Consider the following 18720-nt stretch of genomic DNA (forward strand, 5'->3'; position numbering starts at 1 on the left):
CATGCCTATGCGTGCCCAGCGCATCGGGCGGCAAGGGGGAGGGGGCGTGCGGGTGCCCAGCACATGGGGCCAAGCACCTCGAGGGGTGCGCTAGCGGAGGGGGCTGTGAGTGAGGCCAAGGAAAGGTTGCATGAGGTTGGGGGGGCAGCTGGGGGGGGGGGGTGTGCAGAAGGGGGGGGGGGGCGAGGGCTTTGTCACCATGAGGGAGGGCACCCAGGGGTAGGGAGATGGGGATGTTGGGAGGCGTTGGCTCAGCGATTGGTACTTCCTCGTGTATATATATACATACAAACAGGCAGCCCTTTGTCAGACCACTTGTGGACAAAAGTCTCACCATGCAGTGTTGGTCACGGGACTTGTTTGGCCATACTTTATACCATCAGTGCAGGATGGTGAAGGCTGGTGTTGGTTTTTGATCGTATTTGTTGCATGCCATTCATTACCCATAACAATAAAAAAAGAGAAATGAACAGCTCTGTTGATGTTCACCGGTTGAATCGCAAGACGTTGCTGGGATGAAATATTCCCAACTTGAGCAGTGCCACCCTCCTGGTGCTGGAAAATGACGATAAATCCTCTAAACATAGCAGCCACAAGCACATGGAGTGCTGGCGCTGTAATAATAACCACTGTACATTGTGTTCTCCGAATTCTGCAATAGCTTTTCTTGAGAAGCGCTCGCACACAATGGAATTAATGGCTACCGTTAACTCCCCACAAGTTATTTACACATTTGCTGTGGATGTATTTATACCAAATTCAAATCAATTGCAGAACAGTTCAGTGCTGTCATTAATTATAATGCATCAACTTACATATAAACCTCTGTGAACATCAGATAGGTGCAGTAGTGACTAAATTAAGTAATATATTTGCATACTGTAAACTCAAACAAATGATAAAAAGTATTTTTAGGCTTCAGAAGTGTAGAAAGAAAAAGTTACAGCCCTTATAGCTGCTGGATGAAGACCCTCCCATTCCATTTCATCATGTAGATCGTTTGACAATATTTCAACTAAAGCTAGTCGGTTTGCGAAGGTTAAGGGGGCACCTCGGACTGATTCAGATATTGCTCACCACTGATAATTATAGCCGTGGTTGAAAATCAAACTAAAGATTCACAGTGCAATGCGCTCCCAACTCACCCTTAAGAACTGTTCACGACCATATATAGGAACCATATTTAAGAACGTCATACGTGTTTGGCACAAAGCACAAAATAAAGCATGCGTGATGAAACAATGATACAAAGGAGAACGTGATGACGATTAATGACCAATTAGACACATAAACGCAGTGCCATCTGTGAACTTCCATAGCAGATGTTAACACATTGTATGTTGCAAATACAATTTCATTACCGAGCTGTGATGTCACAATGTCGAATGATAGACTTCGTGTGACAGAGAAGATAAATAACGCTGAATTTTTGCTTCGCCAAGTGTCTCCCGCACAGATTTTCGCGCCTGCATTCGGAGATTTTGTAAAGCGTCCAGCCATTTTCATGGTAAGTAGGGGACAGGGCCCATGAATGCGCTGATTAGAAAACCAAATGAGCGATTTCTTTTCTACTTATTACCAAGGACGCACGACAGTGCCAAACACAGCAGCGGCCTTCAGCAACTACTTGGGCAAAGCATGTTTTGTGTATGTTATATATAGGATCAACCTCATGTGACAGCATAAATTTGACATTTTGCTGGTCACACACATAAAATAAACTGAGTTTACAAGGCAGTTATTTCATGCCTTAACTCAATGCTACACTCTAAGCACTCACAGGGTTTTCCGAGTTAATTTCTACCCTCTCAAGTTTGGAAAGACTCAAAAGTCTGATCACAATAAGTGCATATATTCTAGGAGTGTATATTAAATATGACTATACATGCTGCATATACCTCTTCTAAAGCAGATCCGTTTAGTTACTGCCGCATAGGTTTTCGGAGCCGTGCTTTATGGCTATCCAATGTGTTATTTTGGATTGTACCGTATGTTGTTCGAGAAGGAGCTCCCAATACATGGAGCAAAACGTCGCAGCATCAGGCCGAAGAACAATCGGTACAACCCGAAAATACATTGCAGTGCAATAAATCTGCTTCGTGTGACAATATATGTAAAGCGCTATAGTACTTGAGGTTGTCTTGATCCACAGCCAGTTTTAATGATCTCAGCTACATTTGGAGGACCTAAAACGAGTACACAGCATCTCCTCTTTGTGTATCTTCAGAGCATGTAACCATTTTTCTGCATGTAGTCGCCACTTTCAGAGCCTTACCAAGGACGCACGACAGTGCCAAACACAGCAGCGGCCTTCAGCAACTACTTGGGCAAAGCATGTTTTGTGTATGTTATATATAGGATCAACCTCATGTGACAGCATAAATTTGACATTTTGCTGGTCACACACATAAAATAAACTGAGTTTACAAGGCAGTTATTTCATGCCTTAACTCAATGCTACACTCTAAGCACTCACAGGGTTTTCCGAGTTAATTTCTACCCTCTCAAGTTTGGAAAGACTCAAAAGTCTGATCACAATAAGTGCATATATTCTAGGAGTGTATATTAAATATGACTATACATGCTGCATATACCTCTTCTGAAGCAGATCCGTTTAGTTACTGCCGCATAGGTTTTCGGAGCCGTGCTTTATGGCTATCCAATGTGTTATTTTGGATTGTACCGTATGTTGTTCGAGAAGGAGCTCCCAATACATGGAGCAAAACGTCGCAGCATCAGGCCGAAGAACAATCGGTACAACCCGAAAATACATTGCAGTGCAATAAATCTGCTTCGTGTGACAATATATGTAAAGCGCTATAGTACTTGAGGTTGTCTTGATCCACAGCCAGTTTTAATGATCTCAGCTACATTTGGAGGACCTAAAACGAGTACACAGCATCTCCTCTTTGTGTATCTTCAGAGCATGTAACCATTTTTCTGCATGTAGTCGCCACTTTCAGAGCCTTTGAATGCAGTAACAATGCCCAACTGTGCATAGCTACGAGCACAGACAGGCCACGAGCGCTTTCTCGACGAGGAGGACAGCACAATTTTACGTCGTATCCTAACAGTGCGGCTTTGGCTACAAAGACACTCCTCGTCCCCGTGACGCGCACTCCTCATTTCGGCAGACGGTGGCATAGAGGCAGTGAACAGCCATTAGTTATACAAGAACTGACGGCTTGTTAAATGGCAGGGGTCTGTTGATGCACTTACGCAGCTGTTTCGGTTAAAACAGAAAGGCTGCTCCACACCCTGTCGGCCTTGTAAACCCGTTGCGCCCAAACCTCCACCCCCACCCCGCAACCCCCCAAAATAAATCCTCTTGAGACAGGAAATAAATTGACTTCAAAAGCAGCATGCAACCAAGATATTTTCGTTCATTGCTTTGGAAACCAATAGATTACTTCCATTTATAGTCCTAAATACAAGTATTTTTAAATTTAGAATGCGAGTGCAAAAAGAGAGCCCGAGTGCAAAGCATTTGTTCAGAGCATGAATAGTATGTGTATATTTTTTTAACCACGATAATTTTAACAGTGCATCTGATAGCAGCAAATGCAGCACATTTGTCAAGATGAACGTTCTAATCCGCAAGCTGCCGGGGTACTCTACGCGAGACAATTGTAAGACATTACAGCACCCCCAGCACTTCACGTAGTTTAAAGCAGGCTCAAGACGTTGTGTGTAGCCATGTAACGATGCGTCGATTAACATCGACTCTCATACGCTTTACTATATATGCATCGAATCACACGTACAAGAATAGATGTTTTTTTTCATGTGTATGCTGAATGTAGTGGCTTCATGTGGGAGGTCACTACATTGACCACACTTGAAAGAATATTGAGTCTTGAAATGAATCGCAACCCTGAATTGCGACAATTTGTCAAATCACCAGGTGAATCGTCACATCTCAGGTGTAGGTACAAGACACTGTGTGCAATTAAGTGCCTTGTGTCACAAAACTTCGGTGTGACCAAGTCATCAGGCCACTGTGACTCAACAATTAACGAGCAAGACTTGCACTTCATTTGCAAAACGGAAGCTTGATAGATGACGTAAAACATTGTGAAAAGAAGTTTGCTTAAGTTACCATGGTATGCTACCTTTTGTACCACACTGCAGGAGGGCTTCCTTTCTGCTTGCTTTTTTGCACAACTTCTTGTTGCACTGAATGTTTGCACTCTACTCACTCACAATCTGCTTTTCATCCTTGTACTGTAATTATCCCAGGTTACTTTACAAAATAGACATTTGGTTAAGATTACTTTGTAAGGGGAAGAGGTAGTTTCTACTGAAATTGGGCACACCACTAATTGGTTAAATCTCCACAATTTTGTGCCGATTTAAATATTCTTCACCAACGGCTTCCATTGAGATAAAATTATCTTCTTGGGTATGACATTTCGCTTGGGTTTCTGGCCAGGAAGTCACATTTAGCTTTGAGAGTCAGTCAACATTTTGTTGGAACACTCGAAGACCTCATCTGATCAGTTTCTGGCCCATAAAAGGGCCTTTTTCGACATTTAGTTATAGTGATCATATCTGGATTCAAATTAATAATGTCAATTTTGTCTAGATTATTCTATTACATGTGTTTAAGGTAACATGAAAACACATAACAAGTGTGCCATGAGAAGGCTACCATCTCCCACCCATTCACAAAAAAAACTAAAGGTCATACAACCGAACAAAAGGCATTAAGCAACTTTCACGAAGGGCCTAAAAACAATAAAGGCTTACAAAACAGGCGTTATGACCGTAAAGGAGGGAGTAACATCGCAAAAAACGGTGGCTCACGTTGGCGCGGAGCGTGATGGCGGTGTTGTCCAGGAGGTTGATGTGACACAGGGCCTCGGTGCGGTGCCGGTCCCGCGCCAGCTCCGAGGTGCGCACATTGTACGTCCCTCCCGTGGGCAGGCGGAACCGCGAGGACATGGCACGCACGCTGGCGCTCTCGCACTCCTCACGCACGCACACACACGCCCCCCTGGGGGGGGGGGGGTAGCAAGAGAAAATGTGGGGGGGCGGGGGTGGGGGGTGATGAGACATGTCGCACAGCAGCAGAGGACTCGGCAAACACTGGAGACCTCCATGGGACAATCGGCCTTCTGTGTGTGGACACTTCCTCTGCTGGACAATGGTGGCACCCTGCCCCTTCATTATTTAGAAATCTGCCAATTTTGGTGTGGTAAATTGCAAGTCTTGGGTTTTCCTCCAAATATTGAACAAAGTCCACAGAAGGTGTTGGCTCTTTCAAAGCACCAAATTATATATTTTTCATCATACCAAGCGGTTTATTCTGGAGATCAATGTATGAAATACATTCATGATTATCGCTATTGAACGCTATACGGTATTTCAAAAAAAAATTCCTTCAATGGGCACTTGTCAACACCTTATATAAAAATACACAAGGCCACTTACAATGAAAGCAACAGATTGCTAAATATGCAGCATGCAAGCACCACTTCCTAACCTTGTTAAATTATTTTTGGCGAAAGGGGCTTATAGATGATAATTATTTGTAACTGCTCATTTGATAATAACTTTCAGCTTTGCCACAACACCTATGTTGTGTAGCAAGTCGGTGAGTAGTTGATGTGTGTTTGATGACATTAATTGCATACATCTTTCGCGTGAATTCATTTGAGGACACATTGATTAAAATGGATTCTTACACTCCCAATACACACATGGAATAATGTGGGAGAAAATTCGTCACATTTTTGGTAAAAAATGGGTTCACATGACCACTGGAGCCAATTGAGGCATTAAATTCAACACAAATGTAAAAAAAAATCCATTGATTCTATTATCCCAATGCTGACAATTTGTCGAACTGGGAAGGGAGTGGAATCACTGCACACATAAATATTATTGCATCTCGATAGAGCAGAGGCACAGTGGTGATCACACAGCACTGTGATCCTGAGCCACTGGTTCAAATCACAGCGACGGCCAACAACAGTACAAAGTTATACCAGAGCCAGTCCTAGGCCCTCCCCGTCACCAACCCGTACTGACCAGCATAGTGGATTGACAATGGGCTGAAAATTATGTTATTATTATGCAATACTGAGGAGGGCGGCCCATGCAAGCCTGTCCATAACACATTTTCTAGACCGTGTAAAGTTAATCATTGCTTGCATTCTGGGGGAACCGCCGCTGCCACTTTTGAAGGCGTTAGCATCTGTCAAAGAATGCCAGGAAGTCCAGCTGCCTGCATCACTACGCCCACCCAACCGAGAAACAAGCGCACAGCAAACATCGGATTACATTTCCAACCAGTGCTCACTCGGCACACATGGCAACAAAAACAGATGCACTCTCTAGCCTATGCATTACTGATCCACACAACTTGACAGCAGCCATCACCAAATAATCTGGACATACTAACATCACAGGCCGTGCCAACACCCAGCCTTGTTTTGATGACATATACCAACTACTACCTGACACTAAAATCACATTCAATGTGCCTGTTCTAATCAGATCCTAGAAGTGAAGCAGGTTTAAGCCTAGTTAGTACAGAACTTGGGTGGGAGAATGTGTGCAAATACTGTCACAGGCATCGTAGGATTGGACTACGGGGTGGCCAGGAGATAGCAGTACAGCAATTGATTGATTCCACCTGTGCAGAGATTTCAGTGTTATGTCCTCGAATACATGGATTTTCTCCAGGTGTTCATCATTTCCTTCTACAAATAATTAAATAAATTGGCCTAATACATACAGTAGAACTCCTGTTATCTTCAAATATCATTATCTGCTATTATTAGGGTCCATTTAAACTATTAACCGTGCCACGATTATCCACATTTTTATTTTATGCTGCACTGTGGTATAGCTTCCTATTATCCACAAAATGTTTTCAAATACGTGAAGTTCATTGTCAAAACCTAATATCAACACGATTCTTCTTTTAAACAGTGTGCGAAACTCTCATGTCATCTTCAATACATTTTCTACAATTACTGGTTTGATGACTAACCACGCAGGATGAGAAATATAACCACAATGGTCTGGGCAATTATAAGTTAACTTTTCTTTTGAATTGCTTTACAAATATTGTACTCAAGAAAACCGTAAGCTATAATCAAATATAATGAAGCTGGTTTATGGATCTCATTCTGCGCAGTTATTAGCACACAGGACTGCGAACCCATTAACCAAACATTCGTGACAAGTGATATCCGAACAAATTCTGCCCCCTCCACCACTCGCCAACACCAACACCCATTTACCAGTGCGATGAAGTATGGTCAACCAAGCCCCATCACTCAGGCACCTCTTGCTCTCATATTATATTTGCACAATTTTTTTGGGTGTTTCATTTACGATTAAATGCAGTTATTGCTCGTGCAAAAATCTATTTTATTGTAATTTATCGTTAGAGTGTCTCCATGGCTGCTTCAAAATATGAGGTATCCTATCCTTTGTTCGTAACATATACTGCAGAAGTGTAAGATGGTAATGTTAATTAACATAGACGACATGCACAGCCCCATGGTAATCCCCTACAGGATGAGGGCCTATCCACAACATTTAGGTGGTAGTAGAGGATTTTTACCAAACTTCATCACGTTGGTTAGTGCATGTTCGGTGAAGGCGGAGAAACAGATGTGGAGATACGGAAACAGGAAAACGTTGGGATTTTTCTACACTGCACTCTGCTGCCCACAGCGTATCCACAAAGCCTGTCACGCTTGTTAGGCATTGGTGGTCGCCTACCCAACCCCATTACAGGCTCCATCCGCTTAGCTTTCAAAAACTGGCAATGTTGGGTGCGTTTCGGGCAATGTGGTAATCGGCAATATGTAAATGTTAAGTATATTATCCGTCAATTTAAATTTATTGAAAATGGTGGAAATGAGGCAACAATAAACTGTACGTATGTTACGGCAATAACATCTGTCAGTGCAAGGGTCAGATTATACACAAGCGTGATATCATCCTATTTCTTCCAGATGGTCCCAAATGTCAATTGCAGGTGTGTTTTTAATGCCGTACATTGCTGATCAATGATAGTCATGTTATGCAGGCTGTGACTATCACTGTCATTGAAAGGCAGACAGAAGACACGCATATATCCAAGCAATATCAGACATTTGCATATATGGACATCATAGTAAAGCGTGTTACTGTAGTATATTCAAATGGTTTAAAAATACTGTGTTGAAAATGTTATTGGTTCTTCTGTTGAAGTTAACCAGCCTGGACTATTTCACACAGATGCCAAGATACCCTATGGACAAACCATATTAGGTTCTGGCTTTAGCACATAATCATGGGCTCCGTCACATTTTATCAGCCAAAATTACTACCGTGGTCTGGCTAAGTGAAGCGGAGTGTGCATAAACATAACTCAAAGACAGAAAATAATCCAGTGTCATTTGTCCAGCATTTGTAGGAAGTCAAAAACATCCACTTACCCATTATAACCAGTGTATAGCAACTAATTCAGCAACATTAAAAATATAATTTAACAAAAAAGTTATTTTCAAATCACTATTCATAACTTGTATTCAAGCAGGCCAATAACAATATACTGACAAATGACAGACGCTGTGACAATGAGAATGAAACTAGGTCGATTTTGATAAGTGCCTCAATTGCCATCTTGAATGTGCACGTCTAACACTAGAACCACAAATGTATTTTGAACACTTCCATAACTTGGAAGCTTGCAACTAGACAAACAACAGAATACAATTTTGGTGGCCACATATGCAAAACATCGCCACTGGGGAGACAAAGGCGGCCGGGCGTGATGAATACAAGTCCCGAGCGAAGCCGGGTAGTACAGCTAGTAATCCCTAAGAGGTTTTTTGGGTTAAATCGCGTAAATATAAATGTGTCGTTAACCCCGCCACCACTGGACACAGCCAATTAGTAAGGTTTGTCACGCAAACAGAACATGCCAATTTGTTACTAGTGCAGCACACCGGTGTGTTGGAGAGTAAATCCGGTGTGTTGTAGAGTAGATTAACCCAAAAACCTATATTATGGACTAGCAGTACTAACCCGGGGCTTGTTCACACACCACAGCAGTTACTTGTTTGAGGCTGAGTCGACCTAGGGGAGGGCCCAGGACCGGTTCAAATAATCGTCACCGGTGGTGGTCGTAAGCGGGAATCGAACTCGGGTCACCGGGTTCGTAGCGCAGCGTGGCGCTACCCACTACACTTGCACGTGCGCGGGTCACGTGACAGATGTGACGTCACAGCTCATTTAGCGTGCAAACAATCTATGCATTATTGAGCTCCCCCCCCCCCCCCCGAAAAAAACCACAAAAGTGTATTTTTATAATTTTTGCATGGTGTACAGTCTGGAAAGTACCCACATGGCAAATTTCAAGTTTGTTGAATGTCGGGAAGTACGCTAAACATTGTGAACAGACACATTCACAACTTTGCCTTATATATATGGAGATAATATTGGTCGTGAAAGCCTCCGTGTTAAACTGGTGTACTATAATTTTACAGCAGACCGGTTTGCTCAAAGATAATTATCATACAGTATGGTGGATTAAAAAAACCCGCACAAAAACGTTACAACATTTACACATTAAATGATTACCTGTTTCGAGAAAGTCGGTAAAGAACATGTAACTCTGCTTGAAATGGCAAAAGTACAAATACTCTACATTGAAATCACTAGACGACATGCACTTTTGACACGCGCGTGAATATTCTCTGCAGCCCAAAAATTGTGATTGATGATGATGTGGAATCTACTCACGGTCTAAGCACTTAAAAGCACGTGCGTCTACTCAACCAACTATATACAGCGTGCAAGTTAATAAGCCCCAACGTGGTCAGTGCCGTCTAAAATTCGAGAAGACTTATCTTATTTTCCCGCATATAACCCGCGGGGTATACCAGTTTCTACAAACAAATCAAGGTCCTGCTGGGTCAAATGGAGGCGCGTGCTATCCCACAAATATTCAACACGTGTTACATGTCATAACTCGTTAAAACAATTAAACGGTAGGACTCTGTGCAACACTTACCTTTGACTAAAGCACTGCCGAATGAAGCACTCACACTAAAATTGCACGTTAACACGATTTAAATTAAGTGCTTATAGTTCAATTAAACGACAATGTTTGAAGTACGCGCAAATGTTTACCGACGACGGGAGAGCTGGGAAGGAGAGAGGTGGGGGGGTGGGGGTTGCGGGGTGGGGGTTGGGGGGGGAGAGGTGGGGGGGTTGGGGGGTTGGGGGGAGGGAGAGGTGGGGGGGGTTGGGGGGGGAGAGGTGGGGGGGTTGGGGAGAGGTGGGGGGTTGGGGGGTGGGGCAACTGCGGGGAGAGAGGTGGGGGGTGGGGCAGCTGGGGGGAGAGAGAGGTGGGGGGGGGCAACTGGGGGGAGAGAGGTGGGGCAGCTGGGGGGAGAGAGAGGTGGGGGGTTGGGGGGTGGGGCAGCTGGGGGGAGGAAGGGGGAGCTACGGGGTCACCGTAGTTTCGCTATTATCTCCCAGTGCTAAAACTGTCCTTACTTATCTACCAGTTATGTGTTACTTATTTATTGGATATTTACTTTTGTTACTTATTTACTGTTTTAAGTACACTCGTTTCCGGTTAGTTTGTTTTCTTTGTGCACGTTATGATTTTAACGTTAACAATTGATAGTGGAATGTATTACAAATGTAAACTTCGTATTAATATGATGGACTTAAGCTGCGGTAACGACGTTAAATATATGAATGCATGCGGGGTATATGGAGGCGCGGGGTATATGGAGGTGCGGGGTACAGTGAGGGAAAAAAGTATTTGATCCCCTGCTGATTTTGTACGTTTGCCACTGAAAAATAAATGATCAGTCTATAATTTTAATGGTAGGTTTATTTGAACAGTGAGAGACAGAATAACAACAAAATCCAGAAAAACGCATGTCAAAATAGTTATAAATTGATTTGCATTTTAATGAGGGAAATAAGTATTTGACCCCCTCTCAATCAGAAAGATTTCTGGCTCCCAGGTGTCTTTTATACAGGTAACGAGCTGAGATTAGGAGCACACTCTTAAAGGGAGTGCTCCTAATCTCAGCTTGTTACCTGTATAAAAGACACCTGTTCACAGAAGCAATCAATCAATCAGATTCCAAACTCTCCACCATGGCCAAGACCAAAGAGCTCTCCAAGGATGTCAGGGACAAGATTGGAGACCTACACAAGGCTGGAATGGGCTACAAGACCATCGCCAAGCAGCTTGGTGAGAAGGTGACAACAGTTGGTGCGATTATTCGCAAATGGAAGAAACACAAAAGATCTGTCAATCTCCCTCGGCCTGGGGCTCCATGCAAGATCTCACCTCGTGGAGTTAGCAATGATCATGAGAACGGTGAGGAATCAGCCCAGAACTACACGGGAGGATCTTGTCAATGATCTCAAGGCAGCTGGGACCATAGTCACCAAGAAAACAGTTGGTAACACACTACGCCGTGAAGGACTGAAATCCTGCAGCGCCCGCAAGGTCCCCCTGCTCAAGAAAGCACATATACATGCCCGTCTGAAGTTTGCCAATGAACATCTGAATGATTCAGAGGACAACTGGGTGAAAGTGTTGTGGTCAGATGAGACCAAAATGAAGCTCTTTGGCATCAACTCAACTCGCCGTGTTTGGAGGAGGAGGAATGCTGCCGATGACCCCAAGAACACCATCCCCACCGTCAAACATGGAGGTGGAAACATTATGCTTTGGGGGTGTTTTTCTGCTAAGGGGAGAGGACAACTTCATCGCATCAAAGGGACGATGGACGGGGCCATGTACCATCAAATCTTCGGTGAGAACCTCCTTCCCTCAGCCAGGGCATTGAAAATGGGTCGTGGATGGGTATTCCAGCATTACAGTAACGCAAAACACACGGCCAAGGCAACAAAGGAGTGGCTCAAGAAGAAGCACATTAAGGTCCTGGAGTGGCCTAGCTAGTCTCCAGACCTTAATCCCATAGAAAATCTGTGGAGGGAGCTGAAGGTTCGAGTTGCCAAACGTCAGTCTCGAAACCTTAATGACTTGGAGAAGATCTGCAAAGAGCAGTGGGACAAAATCCCTCCTGTGATGTGTCCAAACCTGGTGGCTAACTACAAGAAACGTCTGACCTCTGTGATTGCCAACAAGGATTTTGCCACCAAGTACTAAGTCATGTTTTGCAGAGGGGTCAAATACTTATTTCCCTCATTAAAATGCAAATCAATTTATAACATTTTTGACATGCGTTTTTCTGGATTTTGTTGTTGTCATTCTGTCTCTCACTGTTCAAATAAACCTACCATTAAAATTATAGACTGATCATTTATTTGTCAGTGGGCAAACGTACAAAATCAGCAGGGGATCAAATACTTTTTTCCCTCACTATATGGAGGCATGCGGGGTATATGGAGGTGCGAGGTATATGGAGGTGCGGGATATATGGGGGTGCGGGGTATATGAAGGCATGCGGGGTATATGGAGGTGCGGGGTATCTGAAATATTTTTTTACACAAAACAATATTTTTGCGGGGTATATGTGTCTGCGGGAAAATACGGTATTTTTATAAAAATGTAACTTAAATGACGCATTTACCATTTGGCATGTATCCTTGTCTTTTTACCATGAGTATAAATGTCACCCTATATCTGTTGAACGTTTCCGTAACTTAATTTTGTAATTATATCACGATCAGTCTCATTAAAATCTGCACAAGCCGACTTGCCTGCAGTGAATGTCTTGCTTAACAATGATTTATGTTTGTGCAATATATTTGATTTCTCACATGACAATGTTATTTTTGTAGTCAAATCGATTGGCTTCGTTGCTTTATTTGTTTTGCTTTAGTCATTTTGGTGACCTTTGTGACTCTTGCTTTTCGTAGTATTGTGGCCTCTGAGTTCTAAACGTACAAAACTTGAAATGATAAACATGCAGTTATACTGGAACCCCAGGAGGTGGGTTCAGTGGTCCACAAGATGATAAAATTTAGACGTTAACCAGTCCCTCCAGAAAAACGCGATTATGCGATCGCATGATTCCATGCAAAATCAGCCAAAGTCCGCATATTTATGCGGGGGGCGCGTTTTTTCAAATACGCCGCACTTTCGCCGCATAAATTGCAGATTTCCGCGCGCAAAATATGCGGGCTTGCATGATTTCATAATCCCCGCATTTTCGTTGCAAAAAGTCACATATATCTTAGCAGAAAGTTGAAAAATGTTGCGTTTACTTCACACAAGCGCAGCCATTTCCCCTGTTGCCATGGGAACGTTATGAAGTGACGTCACTCATTACGCGACATCATTGAAAAGCTGCAAACCCCGCGATGCCAATGAAACCATGATGAAGCCCGCAAATCTTTCTCATTTGCCAACAAACATAAGCGCAAAAGACCGCGCAAAGCAGTTTCCCAGTGTGTTACATGACAGTGGGGGCAAATTATTTTGCACTCCGTGCAACTGCGTGTTGGACCACAGGCGGAAGTCGACGCTGGACAGTCACTTTGCAACCGACACACATTCGAGGATGGTTAAAGCAGCAGCGGAATCAGCCAAGATGAAGCAGCTCACCTACACCGAGGCGTCAACTTCCAAAACAGTTGCTAGGGCTGAAAGAATCAAGGTCAGTAGCCTATTAGATTAAAGCTTGTAAAATTATGAAAAGGCTGATAGTTAAATTGAAACAGAGAGAGGTGTGTGTGAATGAGATTTCCAAGTATGTTGTGTGTGGATGTAAGTTAACGTTAGGGTTAGATAGACTAACAGTAGTGTAATTTCCCATGCAAGATGATTGATTTTGGCATGAAAGAATTATGTTTTATTTGCAGAAACACTACTGTTCTGTGAAAGGCTTACTGTAAATGATTCAGTTTTATACAGCAGTTTTCTGTAGGTTACACTGGACTTTGTGTGTGTGTGTGTAATACAGCCCAATGATACAAAAGTATTTTTCTGTTTGTAGATTTGTGAAACCTGGGTTGCCACCTGCACTGCCATCAACATCCCACTGTCTAAGACTGACCACCCTGCACTGAGGAAATTTCTGAATGAGAAAGTCATCAATGGCGGCGCCATTCCAGGGTTTCACCAGCTTCAAGATATGTACTTGGGAGCAGTATATGAGAAGGAAAAAGAGGAGCTGAAGACACTTCTTGCCAGAAAACCTCTTGCTGTGATATTTGATGAGACTCCAGATGTCGAGGGGAGATGTGTCCTGAATATCCTCCTTGCACCACTTGAGAAGGATCATTCTGGGAGGATCTTGGCCTACCTTGCAGATACTGTTTTCCTTGAGCAATGCAATCATTCCACTGTATCCATGTCTGTCGTAAGGTGCCTTCAAGAATACAGCATTAACAACGAGGATGTGATTGTGTTCGACACTGATAATGCAGCCTACATGAAGAAGGCATTCACAGCAGCTCTGCAGTCGTTGTTCCCCAACTCGATACACATCACATGCATGGCACACATAATGAATCTCATTGGCAATGCCTTCCGCAAACCTTTTGTTCAGTTGAACAGCTTCATGCTAAGTTTCTCCCAGATGTTCTTCAATGATGGATCACGCAAGAGAAGATACCTCTGCTTCTTGTCAAACAAGCTGCCTAGAAAAAAGGCGGTCATGCCTCCAAACCCCTGTGCAACACGCTGGAACTCCTGGTTCTCTGCAGTGCAGTACCACGCACAGCACTTTGGACTGTACAAGGAGTTCATAGAGATGGAAATCGAGGTAAAAACTTCCTTCACATAATTCCTCAATACAATTAACACTTCCTTTTCTTCATCAGTTAACCCCCTTTGCACATACAAACATGAATAGTTTAGTAAGATCAAAGTAAAAAAAAGAATTGCATTGAACATATTGTATGTTTGACCTAATTCCTTTCTTTCTATTTGTGTTTTTATAGGTGTGTAGCAGAAGTGCTCCACAGTCTGTGGAGAGACTCCACGAGATGCTTCAAGACCAAGACCTAGCTCAGTCCCTGAATGTCCAGATCAACATCATGGCTGACAAGTGCAAACGCTTCCTAAGTCTTCTCGATATCTTCCAGAGCAGACGTCCTGTGACCACAAAGATCTTCACTTATCTGGAGGATCTGCAGGTGGTCTTTGCTGCCAACAAAGAGCTGCAGTATGAGGCGTGTGCCGAATACTTTGAAGGGTTTAACTTACCTTACACCACAAAGACACAGATCCTCTGCACAGTTGGTCAGGCATATGAAAACGCTGAAGAAAAGCTCACCAAGTACATGTCACATGGGCAGCCGGCCATTGAGTTTCTCCAGGTTAGGGTGTTTGACCCTCGCCACATTGCATTCCTAGATGACTCCGTAGCAAGCTACAAGGCCATTCCAGGTTTCACTGAAGTGCAGGGTGATGAATTTGATTCTTACTTCAAGACTCTTGGTCCAGCAGCACTCAGAGCTGCACCATTCGGCGTGGTGGATTTGGATGTGTTTTGGGATGGCCTACAGGAGAGACTTCCTGTGCTGAGTTCCTTGGCCAAGCGGTACAAAGATGCTGTCTCAAACTCAGCTGATGTTGAACGCAGCAACAGCATCTACAAACTAGTGTTGTCTAACCGAAGAAGATCAACTACCAACCAAAACCTCAAAGCCTTGGTCTTCCTTTACCATAACCAACGAGTCCGCAGTGGAGCATTTGAGAGGGAGGAGATGGTGGAGGGGGAGGAGATGGACACTGAGGGAGAGGGGATGGAGGATGAGGATGGTGAATGATTGGCCAGTGTTAGAGGCTACGTAGTTAGTTTTATTCAGGAGTTTATGCAACTTTACAGTTGTAAGATTGCACTTTTTTGTTAGTAGTATGTAAATTTACATTACTGTAAGACTGTACTGTTACTGTATTGCTTACGTTACTGTGCACTGAAAACACTTATTTTAACAGAAGATGTCTGTTTTGTATAGCTACCTCTGTAAAACAGGAAGCACACATTTTATTTTTTTATATTTTATTTATTCATTTTTACAGAAGTTGTAGCATATTCATTTTGTAAAGCTACAGAACTTGTTCGACTCAATGTTTTGTAAATTTGAGCCATCTGTTTGTTAAGGTCTGAAATAAAACAAGATGAGAACTTAAATATTCCCAGCACTTTCTGTGATGTAGTATGCTTGCTTATCATAGGAAGTAATAAGAAATGACTCTTTACATTAAAGTAGTAGCCTAGTGAATAGGGTGTTGGGGGAATCACTTTTTTTTCTCTTTTTCATCAAACCGCAGTTTTTGCAAGTTCCCGCAATTTTGCAAGTTCCCACAATTTAATCGCATAAAATTGCATAAATATCCCGCATATTCCATCGCATTTTTTAAGAAAACGTGCCGCATAATCAACGATTTTTGCCCGCAACAATCACCAAAAAACTCCGCGTTTTTCTGGAGGGACTGGTTAACTGAATTGCAGTTAAAGTAAACTGCATGGGAAAGCTATCAATTCTAGATCTAAAGTTTTCGTGACTGCAAGGGTCCCATACTCTTTGTTTTTTTGCGGTAAAGTCACGTAGGTAAAAAATTAAATTAAAATAAATTCAATTACGACGTTTCGGAGGCAACACAAGCTTCCGTCTTCAGGTGGAACCGTCACAGCAAAATGACTGTACCTACGTGACTTTACCGAAAAAAACCCAAAGAGTATAAGCTATCAATTGTTTAATGAACAATTATGCCTACACCTGATAAGTTGAAAAACCAGCTTGGGAATCAACGATGCTGTACTCCTCCGCAGGCACAAGAAAGAAGTCTGGGGGCAATGAATTAAGCAAAATATTTTGATGAATTGCTCATTTGTTTTTAGATGAGATTAACTAGTCATTCCACCTTAATATATGCGTGCATGTTATCTTTCTCCCAATTATATTCCAATTGTGCTATCGACATCATGAAATAAAAGCAGTCTTCTATTTGAAACTCTGCATCACCCGGTCGGAGAATGGCCATGTAAGATGGCACACACAGCTCCTTGTGAAGTCACTTTAATAGACCACACACACCAGCAGCATACCTTTAGATGCCCACAACAATTACAGTATTTGCTCCATGTCAATCAAAGTGATGTTTAAAGTGTCATCACTGGAATTCAACCAACCTATGAGAAACATAAGTACGATCGTTTCTGTGAAGTTATTTGTGATCCAGCCAACATTCTACATTTCACATCCTGGTTTGTGAGTGGTTGCCTGGATTCGAACCCAGGTCTCAGTGGTCCAGGCTGAGTGCTGACCCTTGACCCACCCCTGCTTGTGTATATCATAATATGTAAATGAACGTGCCTTATTACTTCAAGTCCCACTGTTCTGTATGACATACAGTATTAGTATGTGATTGCATTCAAATATGAACAACATCTTGTGAAATATGAACATATCAAACCGTAGTGTAGTTGCTAAGCCTTCGAAAACGACTCGAAACATGAGGCATACAACGTTGTTTCCTTGAACACACTCTACAACGATGTAATTAGGAACGTTAATGATTTAAAACTCTAACTCTACAGTCCATTATGCTTTTAAATATCCGCAATTGCTTGGCACATTAAATTCTGAATGCAGCCTCCTAAACACGTGCCTTTTCACCCAAGGCAACCCATCAATACTGTAGTGATGTGATGCAATAAGTAGCCACGCTGCTTGGCAGCAGCCTACTAAACCACATGAGCAGATACAACACCAAAGCATAATAGCATGAACTTGGACATTACATCGCTAGAAAGCACGATGAACACATTTGTGGTATTGTGTGCCCTCGTTATTCGCGAGGGCTACCTTCCGGAGATGGTCGTGAATAGCAAATTTTGCGGATACAGTAATGATACTGGCATACGAAAACCTATCTTGTTAATGAATTACCTTAAATAAATACGTAAATATGCTGTTAAATAGTCAACATTATCATAATAATAGCTCTCATCACTTTATCTCATCAGTTTCTCGTACCACATTCTCATCTGATTCACACTCTCGCCTCCAATTAGCACGTTTGGCTAGTACGGTGCGAAAGAAGTTCACCAGACATACATCTCATCACTTTATCTCTCATCACTTTATCTCTCTCTCTCTCGCAGTCGTGTAGAGTTCAAGATGCGATTCGCGGATAGCCAAACTCGTGGATGGCAAAGTTCGCGAATAACTAGAGAATAATGTTTATCATAAAATTACTAGACCTGCACATATTAACGTATCCCCTCTTACTACTACACCGCTTTAGAAGTGCACACATTTCACGGGCAAAAATATACTGTACACACTTTTCAATGCAGCTATTCCATTGCACACAATGTATGAAAGAACCAACTTCTACATACGGATTGCATAATGGCACGGCTTAACGCTACCAACTACCGATGCTAAAGTGTAAAACGCATTGTTGCATGGTATACAACCCTGATCCACTTTAGTGTTTGTAGTCTACATTTGAATACATTATCTAGTAAAATGCCATATCCCATGGAGCTCTACAGAGGCTATCTTAAGACAAACTGGTCATGGGAGGAATCCTTTATTTTCTCTCAAGAATGCACTGTAAGTGCATTTGCTTACACAAAGCGTGCAGAAAATGTGAATCGCCCAGTTCAACTCCATAAGCCTGAGGTCAGAGTCATCATGCTGCTAGTCATTGAAGATTAATTGCATTAACTTGCGTTGGCTGTGGTGTACAATCGCTTTTTTTACAATTGGGCTAGTTTGCTTAGAAGCCCTTAGAGCACACATCATGTCTTA

The 18720-nt window shown here is 42.7% G+C and overlaps 2 protein-coding genes across 4 annotated transcripts in view; one reads left to right on the forward strand and one right to left on the reverse strand.

Annotated features, from left to right (window-relative positions):
- The window catches only part of PTPN4 (protein tyrosine phosphatase non-receptor type 4), a 61991-nt gene that overhangs the window by 37339 nt on the left and 5932 nt on the right, over window positions 1–18720 (reverse strand). For all 3 annotated transcript variants that reach the window (XM_078598009.1, XM_078598007.1, XM_078598010.1), the window contains exon 2: window positions 4807–4996. In XM_078598009.1, the coding sequence (XP_078454135.1) occupies window positions 4807–4996 (190 nt within the window). The remainder of the gene's footprint in view (window positions 1–4806; window positions 4997–18720) is intronic.
- LOC144720883 (uncharacterized) lies at window positions 14549–16020 on the forward strand. The gene is made up of 2 exons (XM_078597997.1): window positions 14549–14714; window positions 14893–16020. The coding sequence occupies exons 1-2, from the start codon at window positions 14607–14609 to the stop codon at window positions 15721–15723; spliced, it is 939 nt and encodes a 312-aa protein (XP_078454123.1). The 5' UTR covers window positions 14549–14606; the 3' UTR covers window positions 15724–16020.

This window comes from Lampetra planeri, chromosome 10 (genome assembly GCF_965212315.1).
Source record: "Lampetra planeri chromosome 10, kcLamPlan1.2.h2, whole genome shotgun sequence".
Taxonomy (NCBI): domain Eukaryota; kingdom Metazoa; phylum Chordata; class Hyperoartia; order Petromyzontiformes; family Petromyzontidae; genus Lampetra; species Lampetra planeri.